A 22,259-nucleotide genomic window follows, 5' to 3' on the forward strand; every position below is an offset into this window, starting at 1 on the left:
CAAGCTATACGAACTTTGGGTAACTCGGACCAGCACCGGCTGTTGCCTCGGCTTGCATTTGCCCTACCGTGACACATTGGTTGACCCTCCCTCGGTCTAGAACTACCACATCACCTGTACTGCGTTGTGTTTGTATGTGTAGCGAACATCCATTTCCGAAGCTATGCAGAGACCCTAACGCATGACACGCTTACTGACATTGGATTTTTGTCCATCCAGATGCTCCCGCATCGAGCTCAGTTTCTCGACATAGCTGGTTTCCACTCATCAAGAGTATGGCGGCCAATATAGGCTCCAGCGAGACAGACCGAACGCACAGCCCACACATCACAGCATAAAATGAACATTAAGACTGCCCGGATCACCTTATTGGAGGTAGGACCTTGGTAAACCTCTTGGAAGAAATATATCCGCACAAAACGATCTCCCTCAACTCGGCAGAATCGTTCTACATACTTTATCCGTGGAAAAATATCAGGAAAAGCCACGTGAAGAACTGAACTGCACCGACAATGGCACCAATATCAATCCAAATACTCTGCTTGGACCTCCCTGGAATGCTCTTTTGTCTCTGCACAAATTGTGACCCGTATACCATAGTCACTGAGCTCCGGCAGACTGTAGTAGAGTTCCTTGACACATCACAATCCTCCCTATAGTTATCAACCACCGGTGAGCTGGAAGTAAGACCGGAATTGAAGAGTGTCAGGGGCCGGCTTTCGTCGGACATTACTCTTCGGTAGATATCTTCACAAAATGGAGGCGCGTCCCCGGCTGGTGTGATAATCCGGTGTAGATCAGTAATCTGTGTCATTGACAGCACAACGTTATTATCTGTGAATGCGGAAACAGCAGGAGGTTGAACCAAGCCACATTCTAGGATAGCAGACACCGGTATTCGCGGATCAAAGATTGCCAAAATCATTTGAGGGACATTCCCAGGAATTTGTTCAGCTCTTGTCGAGTTATCTTGTAAATTCAATGTCAGAAAGGATACAGCTAAGTACTGACATGTAACAAAGGGGTCTCACAGGTTAGAAACACAGTGACTGCAATTCCAGTGCCCATTGGCGAGGCAACTTGTGGTGAAAGTGCAGAGTTATTAGCCACGATAGCTGTGAATGAGCCATACTGGTGTTGCTGGATGGTTTCATAGTATATCCCTCCCGGAGTATCTGTCGTTGATTGTATATCGAAACCTGTATACGTTACAGAACTCGCTGAGATCCCATCAATAAATGTGTAATTAATGGGTAGCTCTCGTCCACTGCCATCTGTGTGCTGAATAACAAATGCGATTGCAGGGACCGGTACTTGATCAAGAAACTCAACGCCGCTCTCCCAGATCGGTGTGTTGTATGTCGGAATCGCGCTTAGGAACAGGTAGCAAATAACAATCGCAAAGCTAGCCAAAGCAGCGAGGATATTGACAACGTTCTTCCAACGAGGAGCTAAAGCATTCATTAGTCGCACTGGCCTTAAGTCTGATGCACAGAGAGCCTATTGATTGCCTAATACGTACACGAATCACGTTCGCTGAATGCATTCCGATGCTCTTTCAACGCATACGGCCAGGGCGAAAAGAGTAACAGGCAAGCCGGCAGTAAGGGAGCGAATGTGATGGCACAAGCTACCCCAAGGAAGCGTCCTCTATCCGTGGCATACTCCTAGAGGGCGTATTAACGGGATTCCATGTACTTTCATAACAAGACTCACATGTGCAGCATAGATGATGTAGAAACAACCAATCAGAAGACTGATGTTGAGGAAGATCCCAAGGAGTACGAATCTTTTAAATGTGAGAATGCTGGTATTTTCATCCGGCTAGGTTCCCAACATACGGGTACCAATGGCGCTTTATTCTTCTTTCTCTGATTCCGCCATGTTCTTGTGAAAAGGGTTTCATTGGTAGCTTCTCCCCGTGCCCTTCGGCGTTGGGCTCATCCTGCCAATGTCTCCGGTTATGCACTTGTCCTTTTGAACCTGTGTAATTGAAGGAATTGCTGTTGCCCTGATATTGTTCGTCATCTCCGCGAGGCTTGGATGGCTGATCTCGTCCGTCTGTATGCTCATTCTGAACTGACCCCATGGTGCAGGCTTTCAAGCGAATCCCCTTAATAGTAATGGATAATTGATTATGCTGACTTTCCTGGCAGGGATGAAAGCTTAGGGAAGCGCAGACGATTGCGCTGATATTCGAGCAATGGCACAGGGCGCAGGGGCTTTGGGTGTGCCTCGATACACCACGACGGTCACACCAAGGTGTTAAAGGGTGGCATAGCGCTGCTCATGGAAGACAAAGAGTAGTTTTCGCCTGAACGTTCTCTTTCCCAGAAAATGTTTCTCGCGACAGCTTAGGAGTCGAGAAGTCCAGGTGCTGGCATGTGTCAAGAAGCTCACAATAATAGTGAAAGTATCAGGCGTCCTAGCCAACGTGAAGTGATCGACCAGGATGTCCCCGACGGGAAAATAGCGGAGACTGACCTTTTCCATTAAAGCGGGTCGATCATCTGCAGGCCCACTGTACCCGAATCACTGAGGCGTGATTTGATCTTTCACGAGCCGGCCGCCAGCTTCCAAGAACAAAAATGACGTAAATGGCCCCAGATCTTCACACGTCGCGTACTCGTACTCTGGTGAAAGTGCTATCCTGTCACCGAACCTTGGAGTGGAAATCCCAGTCGAACATGACGAACATGCAGCTTCTGCGGATGAACCTCTCGATTCCAGCTAGATCTCATATAGAAATCTACAGCAACCTCCTGTACCTAAAACTAGTTCCACAGCTGCCACTGGGGAATTTGGTATGAGGGTCAGATATTCAGCCATGAGCTGGAGTCAGCGTCCCTCTGCTATGTCCTCGAGCTAGATCCTATTCCTCCAGAACGACGGGATGATCAGGAGTTTTGGCGCTGCAAAAGACTCTTCGAATGGGCAATCAATTGCTTCTCTCCCGCTGCAGGATTTTCGAAAGTGCCAGTGCTGTCGGAGTGAACGCACTAATATGCTGAATCTCAGCAGCTTCTGTACAGTACTGCTCCATCTTTCCAGTTTCCATTTCAGCTTGCTTCAGGTATTTCTCGACTGTGTTGGAAAGCTAGGGTATCAGATGAGATTGGTCGAAATCATGTGCTTGTGAAGACAATATGATAGGTCGAATTGATATAGCCCTTTGTTCGAGGAGATTTCTGTGTGGTCATTCTGGGTTCGGTCGGTCTGGAGAGTTTCCATAATATACACCCGTTTGAAAGCTCCATACTGTGTGGTATGGCGGGCCTGCGCGACCCAGATCCCATTGCTGGCCAGCATGTCCTGACTAGTAAAGGGGCTTACTCCCTGTTGCAGAGATGTCGGCTCAGCGCCTATATTCATGACTCTGGATCTCTGAGTCGCGACTCGCCGCTTGCATGTTCATTTGTCAGACTTCTGTGACTCCCAGAGTGGAGTCCCCAAGGTCAAGTCATCTTGGTAGTCTTGGTATGCCTGTGGAGATGTTACGGGTTACATCAGCGCCATTTGTTCAAATCCCGATACTATCTACCAGCGCTATCTGGCGAACTACCCTTGAAAAAGTACTCGCGAAGGATATCACACTGACATATACTTCTGAACTAGATTCTCCTGCATACCGTAGCTTTTTGGTATTCTCTTATATAGTGCGGTCCTGGAGAGAGAATCGAGACATCCCTGTGGGGCATCGCCAAGAAGCGAGGATACCAGTCTTGATTCTGTAGACAGGCTCCAAGCATGTGAGCGCGATCAGCACATCTTAGCATACTGGTTCCAGTTATGGAGACCATTGTAGGTACACAGTGGAGTCTGGGCGACATCTGGGGTGATGGAAGTGTTCTGGACCGAGGATATGGCAGAGTCAGACACGAATGATATGTCTATATATTGGGCCATTCTCCTGGGCCATTCTATAAAACCATGTGGGACCAGCGCGCATAACACTTGAATCGCCTATCCTAAGGTCTACGGGGAGCTTACTCGACCTCTACCGCCACGATGAACACCTATAACCTGTGGTGTGTTTTGTATGTATGTTTTGGCGCAGTCTTCTACGGATATGACTCTGGTAAGAGTCGCTCAAGATCATGTTCAGTTTCCCTGGCTAATATCTCTAAGCTTGTACCACGTCGGTCCTGGCTTACGAGTCATTCTTGGTATACTTCAATCTCGATGCTCATACCATTGGTGTCATGGGATCAGTCTACTATGCCGGTGCTGTTGCCGGCATGGGACTAAACTTTTACTTGCCTAATAAATACGGTCGGCTAAGGACGATCCAGCTAGGCTGCGTGATTTCTCTCATTGCGAACGCACTGCAGACCGGCGCTCCCAACTTTGGAGCATTCTGTGCAGGTCGTGTAATAGGTGGCATTGCGTCGGGGCTAATGTTGGTCGTCTGTCCCGCATATGCCTCTGAAATTAGCCCTCCCAGAATGAGGGGCCGCATCGGAGGATATTTTGCGTGAGTTGTTCTTAGCATTATGCGATCGGTGAGCTTATATGTTTCATTAAGGTTCAATATCTGCGTTACCTACTGCTTTACACAATGGATGTAGGTACCGGAATCCTCGGTTGTCTACCGGACCTAGCTAATCTAGAAAGTGGACTTGGCTTCTACTTCATTAAAGGGGACGCGTCATGGAGAGTCCTCCTTGGATGTCAACACCTCACATCCCTCGCAATGCTCATTTTTTCGTTCTGGATGCCCGAATCCCCACGATACCTCATCCTGGTAGAAAGGTACGAACAGGCTGAAACAATTCTCAAGAAGATGCACTTCAACGATGAAGATGAGACCCTTTATCTCCGAGAGTTCCATCAGATAAAGGCCCAGATTATGCTTGATAAACAAGAGAGTCTGGGCATGAGAGGCATATGGGCAAGGCCTTCGTATCGAAAACGATTTCTGCTTGTTTTCTGGTACGCAATAGCTTGCATGTGAGTTTCATCCCCTCTCATATACGACTGTACCTAAACATATAGGTTGTCTGGTGTGATGGTAATTCAGAACTACCAGGTTATTCTCTATCAACAAATCGGCTTCACTAGTGTCATGTCTCTCATCTTGACTGGTGTCTGGGGTATCTGTGGCGTCATTTCTGCAGTTTATGCAACATTTTGTTTTGACCTTCTCGGGCGTCGGAAGACAATGGCAAGTCAAAGTCTGCACAAGGAGAAAAGTCGTGTCTAACAGTTGTTCTAGTTCATATCTTACGGCTTGATAATCCTGGGCACTCTCTTGACTAGTATTACTTGGGCTGTATTTGAAAACACCGGCAGCACAAACGTGAGCCTTGCACGGGGCCTTATTGCTTGCATGTTCTTCGTTACCTTGGGGTACTCAGGCCCAGCAAACACTTTCATGGCAACAGTGAGTCAAATATTTCTATATTTCATATTGACATTCCTAAATGCGTTTTCCCCAGTATCCCGCCGAGATCATGCCGACATCTATGCGCCCTACAGGTGTTGCAATAGCGTATATGACACAGCATGTCCTCATCATTATTTTGATCCAGTTCACACCAATCGCTCTAGAAACTATTTCGTGGCGATTTTTCCTTATTTTTGTTTGTGGATCAGCTATATTTGCAGTTGTGTTCTACTTCTTCTATCCGGAGACGCGATATAAGAGCTTGGAAGAAATTGAGGCCATCTTTGGAGATAAGGTAAGAAGACTATATTTTCTTCTTATCTTTTCGTGCTAACATTCTCTAGGTCGCAACTGAGGTTGAAGAGCCGCCTAAGGATCTCGAGGACGTTGCTGTCGATCCTGACAATAGAGACAAAGTCAATGATCATTTCATCCATAGCGAGCATGTCAAGGCTCAGTGAATTGGAGATGTGTACTCAGTGCCGACTTGCTTGTCTGTCGGTAGATATTAGGAGGAGAATCAAAGGAGAAAATAGTACTGGGATGACGCGCCTATAGTTGTTGGAATTTGAAGGTCACCTAAGATCAGATAGTAACTTCAAACAAGCTTTGCTGTCGCATTGGGTGAATGATCCCCCAAAACATCATAAATCAGCTTAAGGTAGGCTGCTGCCCTTTCAGAGCCTAAAGTCCCTGCTCCCATCTTGTTCATCACGTACGAGATTGTGACTCTCTTATCAACATCCATGATGTTAATCGATCCGCCCCATCCACCCCAAAAGGCTACTCGCCGATTCTGACCCTTTGGCAGGAACGGAACTGTTTGTTCAGTGCCTCCACCAGCAATGCCGTATCCAATGCCGAATCGTATTGGCTGGCCCAGGACAAGATCTGCGTTGTTTGCTTGCTCTTGGAATATCATGTCAATTGTTTTGGACGACAGCAATCGATGTCCATCAACCGTTCCGCCGAGGCTCACGGTAGAAAGAATTCGAGCGAGCGACCTCGCATTGCCATGCCCATTAGCTGCACCAATCTCGGCTTTTCGCCATCCCTCGGTGTTTGCAGCGTTGGCGTCCAATGCCGGAGCGCTGAATGTTTTGACAATGACACTTTCGGGGTCCATGGTGCTCAGATCGAAAGGAAATGGCGGGGGAGGCGTGACATTTGTTATCCTTGGCCAGTCTGATTGTTTTGCCCCAATCTGGAAATCCGCGTTCAGAGGACCAGCAATGTCATCAGCGACGAATTGGGTGAGACTTTTACCAGTAACTCGTCGTACAACTTCTCCAATCAAGTGGCCCATAGTAATCGCGTGATACCCCGACGCGGTGCCAGGCTCCCACCAAGGAGCTTGCTCAGCCAAAAGGTTCGTTGACCTTTCAAGATCGTAGGCATCTTCTGTTGAAAACGGCCTGTTCCAGCCTGACAGTCCAGAGGTATGGGACATTAGGTGACGAACTTTGACGCTTTCTTTGCCGTTGGCAGCGAACTCGGGCCAGTACTTTGCCACATTCTCATTGACGTCGATAAGGCCCCGTTCATGCAATATAAGGAGAGCTAAAGTCGCCACAGTCTTGGTCGATGACCAGACATTCACGATAGTGTCCTTGTCCCACGGTTTGCTGCGGTCGACGTCGACGTACCCACCGTAGACGTCAACAACGACATCTCCGTCAATGTTGATAACCAAAGATGCACCTAGCTCCTCACCAGAGCCAATGTTGGCCTCTAGAAGATCCAAGACTTTCTTGAACCTTGGATCCGTTTTACCTTTCAGAGACGCCATGACTACTCGAGTGGTGATGGGAATGGAGAACGGAAAGAGAGAATACCCAAGTTTTTGTAAAGGAGATAGCTTTTAACTCAAGCTTCCGGCCGAAAGCTCGTCATTTAAGTATGGTTTGTGCAGACGAGGGCGGTCTCACCTCAGGCCGGCCGGAACCATAGTTCCCGGGACGTGCCCGCTCCTCGTGTGGATTCTACTTTGACAACTTGCATTGGGCACACGTTAAAGATTTGGTTTGGGGTACTTTTCATTCAGCTTCATCAGATGCAGAGGGGCAACGAGGAGTGACAAGCCTCGGCTCCCCACGTTCTCGGCCGAAGCCCGACGCTCTAATTCGCCCCTCTTTGCCTTTGAGATCCCCTTGCCCCTCGTGGGTTGGTCGCTTGATAGATTAAAATCATTCAAGGATCCCCGCAGCACGTGGGTGGGATGGATCTTTGAATCGAAAGGTAAGCGCAGACTTGCCAACCATGTGAAGTATCAGAAGGTCGTCACAGATGAGGTTGAAATTCGTCGAATTCACCACAGGTTCTTGACACCGCCCCCTAAAAGCATTCATGCAACACGGCGTACGTTAGGTTGTGTATCGGTAGAAAGGGCTTTTGTCTCCCAAGTCCAACAACTCTTGCTCGGTGTACCTGGCGCGAATTGCATCCGCTCCCTCTCGTGTTATAAGTTCATCCCGTCTGTTGTTCTCCCGCTGATAAGCCTTTCGGAGGATGAATGCTGCAATTATTCCTGCAGTACAGATGCCCAGACTTGTACCATATCCAGCATAGTATCGGGGTGCTTGTGCTGTGAAGTAGATGTTGCTGCCGCAAATGCCTCCTAGGTTGCCAACACTGATCAAGAGTGCCATTCCAACTGCTCTTTTCGATGACGGTGCAACATTGTTGGCGATCAAGGTGACAATACATGTAAATGGGCAGTACAGCCCTACTGCGACAAGGAAGAGGAAAAAATATGTCACTCCAGGATATCGGGGGTGAGGAATAGCAAGCTCGGCGATGAAACCTGCCACACCTATCGCGAATCCACCCATGATGAACGGTGTTCGTTGGCGCGCGTAGTCCGCCCAGAACGCGACGATTACAGTAGCCACCATAGCCACCACGTAAATTGGGATGGTCATCAGCTGTGCATGAGCTGACGTGTATCCCAGGCCGCGAACCACAGCCGGCACAGTGGCGGTGAATCCGTACGTGCCGATACTGCAGGCCCAGAAGGGTATAACAGCCATCCAAATCTTCCACTCGGTAAACGCACTTTTGATGTGTTGGATAGTGATCTTGTCATCGTTCGTCACACGGCCATGGCCTGACCCTGTCCCAACCGCAATTCGGTTGACAATGAACTTTCGTTCCTTTTGGGTAAGAAACCGGGCAGTTTCTGGCCTGTCGGGAAGGAGGAAGTACAGTGTGAAGGAGACCGCCACAGGCGCGAGGCCCTCAAGAATGAATATCCACTTCCAGCCGGCCAGCCCTGCGACACCATCCATCTTCTCAATAGCAAATGCCAGGAGTCCAGAAAAGGCCCCCGATAGGGATGCGGCAGCATAGAAGATTGCCATGCGACGCTGAACCTCGTATCTCTGGTACCAAATCGTAAGCAGATATGTGGCCGCGGGGAAAAAACCAGCTTCAGTCACCCCGAGGAAGAACCGGGCAGCGATCAGCCCATGGTAGGTTGTGACGATGCCCATCAGTGTCATGACCAATCCCCAAGAGAAGCAGAGAATGGATATCCATATTGATGGGCGCAAGAGTTTCAACACAATATTGCTGGGGACTTCGAACAAGGCGTATGGCACAAAGAATACTGTAAGGGCAGTGTTGTACCTCATCCCGTGTAGGTCGAGATCTTCATACATGCCGGCGATTCTTGCATTGCCAATGTTGCTTCTGTCGAGATATGCCAGTCTGCACCCTGGTCAGTATTAGTGGCTTGTCCAAACACACATCACTCACAGGTACAAGACTCCGAGAAGGGGGATCAAGCGATAGTCAATCTTCCTCAGGATTCTTCGAGTTTCCTTTTTGTCAAATTCTATAACCTCATCATGAATAGGATCATCAGTGTGCATAACTTTAACGTCCTTCGATTCTAGGTCAATGTCTTGCGGGACCGGAACATTATTGGATGGGTCATCCTCGACGCGGCTCTGTTGTGTCTTTGAGTCCATGATTGTTAGGCGCAGGATCAGGGATCTGGAATGAAGCAAGTTAGGGAAACAAGCGAGGTAGGCCATGCTTTATAGCAAATCGCACCCCAGGCTACCAGAGTGTCATTCGGTCGATACCTGCCATTGCTTTCCCCCGGAGTGCAAGCACCGCCGGCATCCATCTCTGGGGCATTGGAATTGCCTAGCGGAGGGACCAGGATCCATGCTTGGCCCCTCGTCCCCGCAATTTGCTATAAACGAGAGCGATTGTGTCGGTCAGTCATAACGAGCAACAAGGCTATTGGGTAAGAACGGCATGGTGTTGCCTGTATGGTAGTATCTGGGATGAGATACGTCTAGGGTCAGGAAAATGTCCTTGTTCTGTCTATCCGGTGGAGGTTAAACTCCGTCGGAGGGTGGTATGATGGCCAATCATGGCCACAACAGGGAGAATGTCTTATGAATTGGATCTGAATAGTTGAGGTTACCCTCAGGGTGTTGAGACCCCACAAGACCTTGAATTCGTGCTAGTAACTGCCGATGGTCCAGGAAAGGTATGCCGTGACCCCTCTCCAGCGCTCTATCAACTCGCACATCATCAAGTAGGTGTCTTTCGGCTCAGCCATGATCAAAAGGAAGCTGAGATTCGCTCACCGACACTATCACTATTCAAGTAATGGTGAAAAAATGCGGGGGATATGGCAGCCAGTAATTGTAGAGGCTCACCAAAGGTACTTAGGCGGTGCGACATCTTCATGGCCGCGAGATACCTCGATGATCTTTGCGTTACAACCACAATTTTGATGTCAGGGGATGGGTTTGCCTCAGAACCGTGGTTTCTGGAAGCCATGCACACAAGAATCGCGAAGCTTTTGAGTGGCTTGCGGGCGCCGTGCAACAAGACAAAGCCGTGACTTGGGTCTCGGGCACAAGCCTTTTGGCCCCTGGATCCCCGCACCAAGCATAGGCTTGGTTAGAACATCTGTCGATTCCTCATCTCCACGGGCAGGAAAATCATAACAAATGCAGCGAGCCAAATCCCTCCAGCTCCTAGCCACAGAATCCCCGAGCTATCGTTGGCAATGTACCGTGCCCCTGAGGAAAATGTCAATAAAATCTCCAAGATCACGCAGAAGATGTCATCTTACCAGCAAATGGTGCCACAATGCCAGCCAATCTCCCGAGGCATGACAACATGCCACTCGCACTCCCACGATAAGCAGTGTCAAAAAGCTCTGGTGCGGATGCGTACAGCACAGCGTTGAAGTACTGAGTAACCAGAAGTCAGCTTTGCCTTCTCCGAATTTGACTGCAACCTACCGTTTGCATAACATATTCGAGCGCGTTCAAACCCACATATCCGGCGGTTGACCTGACTTGGGTGTACAATGCCATGGAAAGGCCCTGACAAAGTGCAGAGAAGACCAAAGACCACTTCCTGCCCACGAGAGGTAATTGTACCGATATCAGAGCAAGGACTGCGCCCAAGATGCCAGGAAGATAGATATACACGTACTGCCTGTACGTCTCGGTAACGGTGCCAGAGCCTGTGGACACATTGAATTGCAATAACACAATCGGGAGGTAGGCACCGGCAAGATTGAACGACCAATAGTCACCCTGCGCAGGAATAAGTTTATCTTCGAAGCAGAGCATTGCAAGGACAAACCATGTATGCGATCCCCAGAAGAACAAAAATGAATGCCTGGAGTCGACTCGTGAATAGACCCTTCAAGTGCCTGAAATGATCCAGAAAGTTCTTCAATACATTCTTGGTTGTCTGCCTGGTGTCAACTGGACCAGCAGTGCGGTCAATGTCCTGGAACTGTTCGATTGTCAACGTGGGTGGAGGGGCTTTGTTGAATTTTGCGATTTTGTGAAGCACCTCAATTGCTTCAGCTTCTCTGCCCTTGCTGATCAGAAATTTCGGTGACTCATGAAAGCGGAATACAAAGAAGCGCAAAAAGAACACTGTCAGAGTCATGCAGCCTAGCACAATGACCTGATATCGCCAACCCATATTACTGGAGACTGAGCAACACGGTTCGCCAGATTCCACGGCGTTGCAAGCAGGGAGCGTTGGCTCACATCGATACCTAGCAGCAGTGCCATATGCAATCGCAGATGCCACGACAACTCCAATGGGCTGCCACATGGATAGTAATGAGACCAGAAATCTCCGATTCTGTGGCAGGAACTCAAGCGCAATCGTGGCATCAATTGGAATATTGCCTCCTAGTCCAAGAGAAGCGAGGAAGTAGATGCCACAGATCGCTCCGTAGTTGTACTTTGGTGCAGCCTATTTCGACTATGGTAAGAAGAAATGAACACCGGAGTTTCAAGTTGCCTGCCGACTTACCAGCAGCATGCCAAAGACTGATGTGATTAGGCATGTGAGGTTGAACGCCCAACGTCTCCCGATAATGTCGACGAGAAGCCCGAATGAAAAAGCTCCAATCCTAGCAAACTATTAGCGCTCAACCCATGTTGACAGCATTGATGTTGCTTACGCCAACCCTGCATTGGCCAAAGCCCAGATGTTTCCGCTGGGAGAAGATGTCAGAACTTTCAGACAGGTCCATCTATTATGGTGAGAAACACTGACTAGTCACTTGGTGCAACGCCCATTTCCTGGCTGCCGTATAAACTCATCAGCCTGAGGACATGGATTTATTGGACGACTCTTTCATAGTCACAGGATATGCAACCTACTATACCGCTGTGGCAATTAGACCGACACCTTGCGCCCATGCAAGGTCAAGGAAATAGCCGAACCCGCAAAGAAACCAGATGCAGATCTGATAGCGACCGAGTCCAAACTTGTCAAATTCACTATACAGGCAAAGTGTCGTATCAGCGAGAGAATTATCGGGATGGATATGTTCTTACGCATTGATCAGTGCCGCCTTTCTCTCAAAGACTGTCAATGGTTTCACCGCAGTGCCTTTCAGAATGGATCCGAACGATAGGTCAGTCTCTGATACAAGTTCCAGTCCGTTGAATTGTGGTACTGTCTGTTCTGGCGAATGGGCCTTTTGTGATGGATCCTTTATGTGGTGGGAGAGGGAACTTGCAATGTCGGCACCAGAGGTAAACATCTTTGAGCTCATCTTTGCAAATAGATATTGAACCGATTAAGAGTGTATCAGACAGAATTACGAACGCTTACCATCAGAATACAGTGGGCAGGTACTTACAACCCTAAGATATAGAAGAATCTTTTCCTTGAACAGAAGCCCGAAGTGGCGTAAACGACATATCTCCACTTGTGAAGATATCTTTATTAGATCGATCCACCTCGGGTAGTAGATTGAATTACAACTCGTGGATTCATCGCACACGCGTGGATGGAGCAACCCGCTTTAGGCCTCGCCAGCCCAAACTCAATCATTCACCCTGCTGTGTACTCCGTGAGGTAGCCATAGCAGCCAGGTTGTGAAGAAAACATCAAGCGAATCATATTGCCAGGGCTTGGGGAGTCTGGTAGAGTCGTCTACCCACGCGCAGAGCGTCATGAGTTCATTGTCACGTCATACAACACGGTTTCAAGGCGCGACCCTTCGCTCTAGGCTCTTGTGCTACTCAACTGTGGAGGCCGAAAATGCATTTTCGAGGTTGGTCAGCACGAAAGAAGGAAACCCTGGTTCTGTGCTGCAATGGTGATGTAATCGACTTCTTCGTAGATGGCTGAGAGGCGGATCCAACTGGAGTTACATTGCCATCCAAGACGGCGCTAAATTCTGGGCGCGGAAAGCTTCAAGGAGAGAGCATATCATGAACAAACCTAGCCATGTCTATGAAGGCTTAGAGTTTGATCCAAGTCCGGACATGCCCTCCTTCCAATAGCGAACGCGAAGGGGACATAGGGTGCCGAATCTGACGGCCTCGGGGAGGTCCGTCTTCATTCCCTATCTCAAAAAAGTTACGATCCTGATTGCACCTCTGAACTAAATGGTTACATAAACGTTGTACATCCGGCATACATAGAATAGAGTAACCGACCACTTACGCCTCCACAGGCGAGTTGTCAGAAGGTCGTTTTCAGGTCGTTCTTGCCAACGGCTAGAAAGGGTATATGCCTTTGAATGCCAGTTATGAGATGGTACCGGAGTTGTCGGCGCAATTGAACACTTTATCAATAAGACCGCTCGCATAGGCCTCTTTGATCGATACGGCAACGCCATAACTGCAAAATTGTCAGCCAGAGTAAGAGCATCAGATTAGAACAGCCTTACGTTCCACCAACCACCATAAATAACCCAATGAGGACAATGAGGCCGTGGGCAGTATAGACCAACTTCTGCGTCATGCTACCTCGTCTATACGGCTTGAAATCGTACATCCACAATAACGCTGGAAAGACTAAGCTAAATGGCGCGAAGCACAATGAGCCAGCCAGACCAAGAAGATAATTGAGGATAGGCACTGCTTCTGCGATGATGAAACCGAGAACACCAAGGATGAGGTTGCTGCCTAACCAGATGGACCAGTGGGTTACGGTATTCTCCTGGAGGTGTCGAGATTCACGAAGAAGGCGGACAAAGATAAGCTTTGCAGCGACATGTTGGTAAATTCCCACGCCGATGACAAGTCCGGGCAAGGCGATTCCATAGGATATCTTCTTAAACAGAGGTCCAGCGCTTCCAAAGGCAGGGGTCGTCAGCCAAACGCCACACCAGCGATAGATCACCAGTGAGAAACTGAGGTACATCGCCCCGACGAGGATTCCAGTCACAATGGCAGCCTTGCGATAGTCGCTAGGCTTTTTCATCTCTGAAATGACGGGCAGGTACATTGATGATCCACTGCCGCTAATAAAAATATTAGCACTTGCAGTCATGCCTGCCACGAATGTTGGGTAGGCAATCGCAGTCCAGCCTAGATCGAAATCTCCCGTAGGTGGCGCAGCCGCAGGCCTGTCTTGCTGTGTCACAGCTACTACAAAGATGAAGACAGCGATGAAAAACGTGAAGAATCCAATCCAAGTCAGCCAGCCCAATCGAGAAAAGGTGCGGACGGAGGAGAAGCCAGTGATAAGAACAGCGGACACAAAGCTGAAGACAACTGTGCAAGCCCCATGCTCAGACAGGGCGTTGAATGCAGTCGAACAAGACACGATGCCAGCAGCTGTGATGAGGACCTGTGCGACGAGAATTTGCATCATGACAAGCTCTCTCCCAATCTTTCCCCACAGGAATCCACACATATCGGCCAGGGCTAAGTAACAGATGAGTATCGGCGGTCACCGTTGGATGCCTAGTGCCACTTACTATGACATTCGGGGTGGCGATTTCTGAAGTCTCCCAAGATAACAGCCGTGTCTAGCATGTCTAGTCAGTCTTAAGGTCTCGCAAACCAATTACTATAACTCCTCACAGGTGTTCAAGACTTCCCAACCGACAATGGATAAAGCACCACCGACAGCGCCCAACGTCGCCAACGCCCCCGGAACGCTTAGGATGCTCATGGCAAACTGGATCTTAAGGAAAATGATAGTAGCGCGCTGCCAACTGACAGTCCGGAATTTGACACCATCAGCTGAGTCCTTGAAGATCTCTCGGGAGTCTGGTTTCCCGTCATCTTTATCAGAAGAGACTTTCTGGGACACTGGAAAGGATAAAGCATCGCTCTGTATTTCGGTCGCATCTTTGTCGTGAGTATCCATCTTGTGGGAATGCTGGCGCGCAGATTGTTATTGCAGATGCATGAGAAATAGCAGAGGGGCACTTGCTTAGGATCCAGACAACTTATATGGTACAGCGTTATCAGGCCAACAGTATGGGGCCTGATCACTTGGTGGGGCTTCGGAGATGTCCATGACATGATAATGTACCCCAGTTAGCCGACGACCTATTGATTGAGACTAATGCGAATGAATATGAATGCGCGGGCCGCAATCGAGATAGAACAGATCCGACACGTTGAGGCGAGACTCTCCTCTCAGTAAGCGGCCGGGAAAAGGACAAGTTTAGCTTGTCCACGTGAGATTAGGTCTTATCGGGGACCCAGACAAGATGGCCTTCTAAGAGGCTTGCGGGACCGACGGTCGACGGATGATGCAGGAACAGCGGTGAAGTACTCGTGGTAGAAGCGGACGAGTTGTGGGTTACCACCAGGGCGGAGTCGATGTTCTACCAAGGTTGGCCAACGCTAAGCTACATCACTATCGTACCAATATCATGGCCAGATTTATTCAGCATCTGCAGAACCACGGGTCCAGGCCTCATCGCCGATCATCAGTCTCTGGCGTTATACAAGGAAACAAACCGATAAAAAGGTCACCAGTCTTGCGAGTTGTGAAGATTTGACTGTTTCCGTGGTCGAGCGCGATCATTCCTTAGATACCAAGTTCGACTTTCTGGCATCTAGATAGAATCATATCAAGGCATATTAGCCAAAGAAGGTTGACGGAACATTGACGGCAGAGCTACGGCGCCTGCTAGGCTCAACCGTGGCCCCTCGGCGCTCTGTTCGTATCCTGAAGCGCTCCCGGAATCTGCTTGTAAGACCCTGTCGTTCGGCGTCAGTGGGATGATGCAGTCTCTCTAATCGCAGACGCCGGAGGGCCGTAATCCGTTCGTCTCTTGTTCCAGACGCCAAGTCGCGCAGGTGACTCGTGGAGTCTCTCCGGGCCCCTTGATTGGAACCAATGTCAGGAGGGTGATCACCCAGCGGTGGGACGCCATCGCCAGCGGCTCCATCAACCGAGGAGTTACTCGGGGCATCAGGGTCAAGTGTTGAATTAGGAGGCCTCAAATCGATACGACACAACGGGCAAGTACCGCTGACATTCAACAGCCACGGATCGACGCAGTCAGGGTGGAACTTATGGTTGCAAGGCAAGACGCGGAGCTCCTGCCCTTTCTGAAACTCATCCGTGCAAATGGAGCATCCGAGATGGCCCTCAGCATCAGTACCATCTGCGTTATTTGTCGCAACGACAGCGCCTGGGTGGTCCTGGGCTTTGGCATCGGGGGATGCTTTGGGATCAGAAACCGCCTGAGCAGCGACGTTGGGGGGCGCTTTGGCAGAATCTGCAGTCTGGGTATTATGAGAGTCATTCATCTCAATGTCATTTCCGTCGGTCGACTTTTTGGAGGCCTGGTCATGATCGCCAAACTTGACAATGGGCAGTGTTTCCAGCATGGCACGGGCAATACCTTTGGCGCGACTCTGTCGACCCCGACCAGCCAGATTGCGAGGGCCATACCGTTCTGGATGTCTGTGGGCACGAATAGTGCCAGTGATGATGATGGTTACAAAGAGGGCGGTGATGATTCCGGTAATGGCGTATAAAATGATCATGGCGACGGCTGTGGTGGGTGACTGACCAAAAGCGCCAGATCCCTGGCCCCAGCCACTTTGACTAGAATTCGTGTACGAAGTCATGTCTGGGAAGATTGTGGCAACACCAGGGCTGTCTTGACTGAGACTGAGGTTTGCCAGTGCTGTAGCTAACTGAGAGTCGGTTGTGGTCAGAATACCCCCTACAGTGGGTAACTGTGACAATCCTGTTGCCGCGCAGTGGTTACTTGTCTCACTGTAAAGGATGATGATGTTTGTGCGAGGCGAGTTGACGATGATTCTGAAGACATCGCTCGGGCCAAGGTTACCCGAATATGCTTCAGGGTCACAGGAGACGTATGAAAATTGTTGAGTGTTGGCGATATCGTTTGCGTTGGACGCATCGACATTAACGATATGACCTTGAACTCGAACTTTTTGAAAAGTTGTGTGCGACAGTTCGGCATATTGACCCAGCGGCGCAAGTGGAACGGCGGGGATTGTGTCGAGTTGTGAGCCATTCAGTATAAAGCGAGGTGAAGTGGCCGGCGAATAGAGGTCTTGAGTGTCATTCGAGGGGGTGACAGACTGTGCAAAGACGTATGAAGAAAGGCAGACGAGGACAATGCTGGCCCAGCCAGGCACACGAAAGGACGCCTTCATGGTGAGATGATTGTTTTTCCCTTCCTGGTCAATTTCCGATCACGCCTGGTTGGTAACTCGTGTTTTCCAATATGGGAGACGATGCTCGACTCGGCGAGGGCGATTTGCCTCCGGTGGAGAGATCTGGGGTGGTTCGAGGAGGTTGTGGCCTCACAAACTGGTCAAGGCCAGCATTCTGCTTGGAGCGCAAGGCGGGCTTGCGCGGGTTTGAGAGGAGATAGACAGAATGAACATTCAACCACTCAATATCAATAATGAATGAATGATACAGCCGACGTTGGGATTCTCATCCGCGGAGGAGGACGAAGAAACGGATCAGATGGTATGTCTTTGAGGCTGTGTCGGGTTGGCGACGAAGAGCGTTTCGAAACCAGTTCTTGTCGCAGACACCTTCTGGATGCGGCGGATTGCAGCTGACCGGAAGCCCGGGTATGGCTGCACATTTGCATTGGGCGAGCGCCTTTCGGAGTTAATGGTGACCGGGTTGAACAACGCCATGGAGGGGGACCTTGCGAGTGGATAAGAGTCATGGCGGGCGAGGATAGGGCCCCTCGGGCCAGGATAGGGCGAGGACGGGGCGAGGACAGGGCGAGAGGACGTTCAGGCGCCTGGGCAGATGAACTAGTAAGCAGAAGCCAGAAAACTCTCAGCACCCCTCCACCCCTCCAACGATGCTCATCCAACCTTTCCGATAGTGGACACTCGGCAGCCTCTTTTCTGCTCCTCGGCGTTCGTTTCCTGTGGGGGATCACTCGACAGGTGCCCACTGAGAAGAGAGAGAGCGCGCGTTCCTTTGTTCAGCCAGTCGAAGACGCTCTCTTCTGGATACGAGTATGTACGAGTATGCAGGTTGCGTGGCCATTCCCCAGGTGGGACAAAAGCCTCGCCAAGGGTCTAGCAATGGATGATTTCGATCTCTTCAGCTTCACTCAGACGACTGACGCTTCTTGGTAGAAGTTGAAGAGGGAAGAAGATTCAGAAAACTCATGGATGGCGGGTGCGAGTTTGATCTTGAGAATTGTAATTCCAACAAGTGTGTTGCTCCTGCCTCAAGGATGCACAAGACCACATCACGTGCCAAAATCGACCATCGTGGACTTTTCATATTGCTCACGTGATCAAGATCTGGTTCAACCAGAGGCGCATCAAGACCTAAGGTAGATCGCATGCCTCGGTGTGGCACAGCTGAATCACACCACATCGGCAGCCTACAGCAGAAGCAATTCTTATTGAATGGTTGTGAGTTTCTTCACCGCAGGCCAAGGTTGTCGCTACGCTCTCTCGTCCACAACATGTCTATCTATTACTTGGGGCTATCACCGCAGACCGAATGGAAGTCACCGTACTTGTTTGCACCTTTGGCGATGGCGTCTGCGAACTTGTCGAGTGGACAGCTTGCGCCTGGTCCATCCTGACACTGTGGGATAGGCCGTGGTGCGGTGTTGGCAATGACGCGGATATAGTCCCCCTGCTGCCCTGGTCGCTCGTCACATGACATCTTCTCCATTCCCACGTGGCCCAAAAATGGGATCAGATCACTCATCCGCCATGCTCGAACCCAATTGACGTGGTCAGTCGGAAACTCTTCCAGGGCCGCGGAAGATGAATTGAAGATGCCCAACGACGTTGCCACAAACGGGGGTACTTCGCGGTGGGAGAAGCTCAGGAAAAATCGCTGGTCCTTGGGCCATCCAGGTCCCGTGGATTGGCCTTCAGGGTCATCAGGTGCGTTCGAGTCCAATTGTTGAAACAGCTCACTCTGCGCCTGGATCCAGGGAAATCCCAGGTAGGGTGATAGAGGGTTCAACGGCCCCATCATGTGAGCATAACGCAAATCCCACGCATACTCGTAGGCCATCCATTCTGAATCAGTAAACACTGCACACAACGGGCTCCTCTCCCCGCGAATGGCCGATTCATAGCCGCAGAGCCCTTGGAGGCCAACAATGTCATTGTCCTCCAGTTTAAAGGGGCAGAATCGCTCCAGTCTCGCCGAGACATGAGCGGCGTAGTGGGAGACAAACTCGGCCATTTCAGCTTTGCCGGGACTCTTGTTGAAGGCAGGACATGATTTGTGTGGGATCAGGCTATCCATGCTGCCATTCTTGTCACGCTTGATCTGGACCACTTCGATTTTCTGACTTTGTGGGAATGCCTCAACCAGCGCTCTCGCCGTGTCGTAGGTCCGAGCCTTCTTGTCCGCTAGAACTCTGCCTACTGTAGGGGCCAATTCAGGGTAGTGCTTGAGCAGGTGAGACCCAACTTTCTTCGCGTCGGCGGCACCCGACGGTGTGATGTCTTCGAGCTTATCCTCGAGAATGGGCGACTGCCAGGTGGCCATAAAGTCCAAGGGACCAGACCAGCCATCGCGGTGTTGCTCTAGTTTCCAGAGAAATGGCTTAATATATTCCTCATACTCGTCATCGTTTGCATAAATTGCCGCGTGTCGAATAAGATACGAAGCTGCCGTGACATGACAGCCTTCCGGCGGGGCGTGATCGAGTCCAAAACCCAGAGCGTCAAAGTATGGCGATATTCCTGGCAGATGCAGGAGAGGATCAAATTTATAACCTTGAGAATGATCCTTTGGTTTCAATGGTTCCTGCGGGAAAAGAGTGGGAAGCGCAGACACGGTGCAAAAGAAAGTGACAAGGAAGCCAAAAGCCATGGCAGTGGGCAAAGAGCCTGGACAACTTTGGACGATGCGGTCCTTGCGAAATGCGAGCAGATGAGGTCCAAGGGGAATCAAGACTACTTATTAGCTCTGACAATGGTTAGCATGGGATGACGTGGGCGACGATGGAACTGTAAAAGTCAAGCAGTCATTCTAGTCTACGGAGTAAGAGTCCAAGCGGGTGAAATCGTAGGGTCAAAGTCTGGCAATCCTGGTCCGCAGAGCACGGGCTGTGGGTCGACTTAGAGGCCTTGATCACAAACACCTTGCTGGAGTCACAGTGGATGGACACGGCCAACATGGACTGGACGTGAATCCTCTATTGAGCTCACTGGGTGTCTTGAAAGTCCTTTTGTGTCTTGATGCGTCAGAGAGATTCCCAGCACTCCCACCTCCAAGTGAGAGATCTATGAGTCCCCCACTTCACTTTGACTCATCCCCCGTCTTGGGGCTTAACCGCTGCGCTGCGCTACGCTGGGTTGCCCTGGTTCCTGCAGTAGTTTGTCCTTGAAAGGGAAAGGACGGCGTGATCTGCGAGTTGGAACTCATGTATCGCCGTCCATTTGAACAAGTCGAAACTCGGTCTACCTACAGTTTAGTACAAGGGACTCGAGGCCACAAGTCCCTGTGTTTGGATATGGCATGGTACATATTTTCATTTTTCCCCAATTATTACGGGCATTGGTCGATTCTATCATCCCGTGCCCAGCCTGAACCCGGTCATCCCAACGCCGTCAACATTCATAGCTTCAGTGGCATCAAATAGGTGGTGTTAGCGCCGATTATTATCGATACCACTGCTCATGCCCTTAGCAATATCTTCCGTCATATCACGGGCCATCTGCCATCCTTTTGAGCCACGATCGCGGGGATCTTGATTGCCATCTGATCCACCGAGCCAGCCAGAAACACCAGAGGAGATCCAATTACCACTTGGGCTGCGGCGTTCCGTCACGGCTTTCGGGGGAGTCGATCCGTAGCTTGAGGTACCCGTACCCGGGGTGTGGGTTGCATCATCGTAATCGACGTTTTCGAAAGACTGTTCGCTCCTTGACTTTGTCTGAAGGCCTGAACCTGAACTGGCTGATCGTTGACCCGACGATCCATAAGCAAGGTCAAGATTTTGCTGCTCCGTGTCCAGGGCCCGCAGCAGCGAAGAAAGTCGCTCACGCTGGGATTGGATGTATGATGACTTCTCTTGATTTGATCCGCCTGGGATCTCGCTCACAAGCGAGTTGGGGATGTTGCCAGCCTCGGTCGCCAGAGAACGTGAAGTTGAACCAGACTGAGAAGCAAAGGCAGCCCCGGCAAGGCCAGAAACCAGACCATAGACTCCAGCAGATGGCTTTCCTGGGAGCATCGGGGCATTAGACCGCGCTCCGGGAATGGCAAAGCGAGAGAGGAGGTCAGAGGCATAGCTTGTGTAGCTAGCATCCTGGGGCTGTTGCGGCTGCGGGTTTTTCTGGCCCAGGACTCGTTCGCGCAACCATTCGACCAGGATGTTGACGTAGCCGAGGCCGACCTGCTGCAATCGGTGATGAACGTCCCCAATGAACTGGTCGATCCGAGTTTCATGGGCAACAATGTAGGGTTCAAGGTAGTCGAGATAGAGGATCTTGGCCCCTTGGGTCTGAGGAAGGACAAGGTAAAGCATGAACATGAGGCGAAACCAGCTGTAGAAGGGCACCCAGCCCAGGATGAAGATTGTCCAGGATTCGGCGAATAGGGTGAGGGTGAGGATGGTGAAGTAAATCAGCCATGGGTGAATCTGTGCTGGATCATTTGTGCGGAGGGCTTTGTATGAAAGGTAGGCAGGCAGGAGGATGGTGGTGACAGAACTGTGGAAACCCGAAAGTCAGTCTACTGAATTTGAGCAGAGAGTAGGTCTTGACTTCTGTGTGCAAATCTACATACGCAATCAGATCTGCCACAATTCCGAACATAGCTATAGCCAGTTGAACACTGGAACAGGCAGGGTACAGAGGGAATGGCTCGAGCGAGGGTTTGGGGGCAGACGACTGTCAAGATAAGACGGTGACAGGAGGTATTGTGGACGAGGAGGAGAGAGGGGAAGGACGAAGACTACGGAGAAACCCCTTGCCTTGAGATCAGGAGAAGAGAATAAGTGGTGTTTATGTGAAGTTCTGCTTCGTGTGGTAACGAATGATGAAGATGATATATTTCAGCAAGAGCAGCGGCAGCAGCGGCAGGAGCAGCCTAGATGTGGACAGTAAGTGGTGGGTGGAGGCAGGTGTGAGTGATGTAAGTATCCGTAGTTGCTGTACGGAGTACTTGGAATATT

At 50.3% G+C, this 22,259-nt stretch overlaps 6 protein-coding genes across 6 annotated transcripts; all 6 read right to left on the reverse strand.

The window, feature by feature from the left end:
• Positions 1 to 5,984: 5,984 nt before the first annotated feature.
• PV10_09214 (uncharacterized protein) lies at positions 5,985 to 7,175 on the reverse strand (the record flags this gene model as incomplete). Its single annotated transcript, XM_016374343.1, has 1 exon — positions 5,985 to 7,175. One exon carries the CDS (start codon positions 7,173 to 7,175, stop codon positions 5,985 to 5,987), a length of 1,191 nt encoding a protein of 396 aa, XP_016219509.1.
• A 3,134-nt stretch (positions 7,176 to 10,309) lies between these two features.
• Positions 10,310 to 12,446, reverse strand: PV10_09215 (uncharacterized protein; the record flags this gene model as incomplete). The annotated part of the gene is made up of 9 exons (XM_016374344.1): positions 10,310 to 10,431; positions 10,485 to 10,605; positions 10,657 to 10,956; positions 11,006 to 11,635; positions 11,696 to 11,795; positions 11,847 to 11,882; positions 11,942 to 11,971; positions 12,049 to 12,168; positions 12,226 to 12,446. The coding sequence occupies 9 exons, from the start codon at positions 12,444 to 12,446 to the stop codon at positions 10,310 to 10,312; spliced, it is 1,680 nt and encodes a 559-aa protein (XP_016219510.1).
• A 982-nt stretch (positions 12,447 to 13,428) lies between these two features.
• PV10_09216 (uncharacterized protein) lies at positions 13,429 to 15,001 on the reverse strand (the record flags this gene model as incomplete). Its single annotated transcript, XM_016374345.1, has 4 exons — positions 13,429 to 13,522; positions 13,572 to 14,553; positions 14,607 to 14,657; positions 14,713 to 15,001. The coding sequence occupies 4 exons, from the start codon at positions 14,999 to 15,001 to the stop codon at positions 13,429 to 13,431; spliced, it is 1,416 nt and encodes a 471-aa protein (XP_016219511.1).
• Positions 15,002 to 15,726: 725 nt separating this feature from the next.
• On the reverse strand, positions 15,727 to 17,283 carry PV10_09217 (uncharacterized protein; the record flags this gene model as incomplete). The annotated part of the gene is made up of 1 exon (XM_016374346.1): positions 15,727 to 17,283. The coding sequence occupies one exon, from the start codon at positions 17,281 to 17,283 to the stop codon at positions 15,727 to 15,729; it is 1,557 nt and encodes a 518-aa protein (XP_016219512.1).
• A 1,111-nt stretch (positions 17,284 to 18,394) lies between these two features.
• PV10_09218 (uncharacterized protein) lies at positions 18,395 to 20,074 on the reverse strand. Its single transcript, XM_016374347.1, has one exon. The coding sequence runs from the start codon at positions 19,949 to 19,951 to the stop codon at positions 18,587 to 18,589; it is 1,365 nt and encodes a 454-aa protein (XP_016219513.1). The 5' UTR covers positions 19,952 to 20,074; the 3' UTR covers positions 18,395 to 18,586.
• A 184-nt stretch (positions 20,075 to 20,258) lies between these two features.
• PV10_09219 (uncharacterized protein) lies at positions 20,259 to 22,198 on the reverse strand. The gene is made up of 2 exons (XM_016374348.1): positions 21,872 to 22,198; positions 20,259 to 21,795 (listed from the first exon to the last, which is right to left on the reverse strand). The coding sequence occupies exons 1-2, from the start codon at positions 21,898 to 21,900 to the stop codon at positions 20,730 to 20,732; spliced, it is 1,095 nt and encodes a 364-aa protein (XP_016219514.1). The 5' UTR covers positions 21,901 to 22,198; the 3' UTR covers positions 20,259 to 20,729.
• Between the last annotated feature and the right edge of the window lie 61 nt (positions 22,199 to 22,259).

The sequence above is a fragment of the Exophiala mesophila genome (assembly GCF_000836275.1).
Source record: "Exophiala mesophila strain CBS 40295 unplaced genomic scaffold supercont1.9, whole genome shotgun sequence".
Taxonomy (NCBI): Eukaryota; Fungi; Ascomycota; class Eurotiomycetes; order Chaetothyriales; family Herpotrichiellaceae; genus Exophiala; species Exophiala mesophila.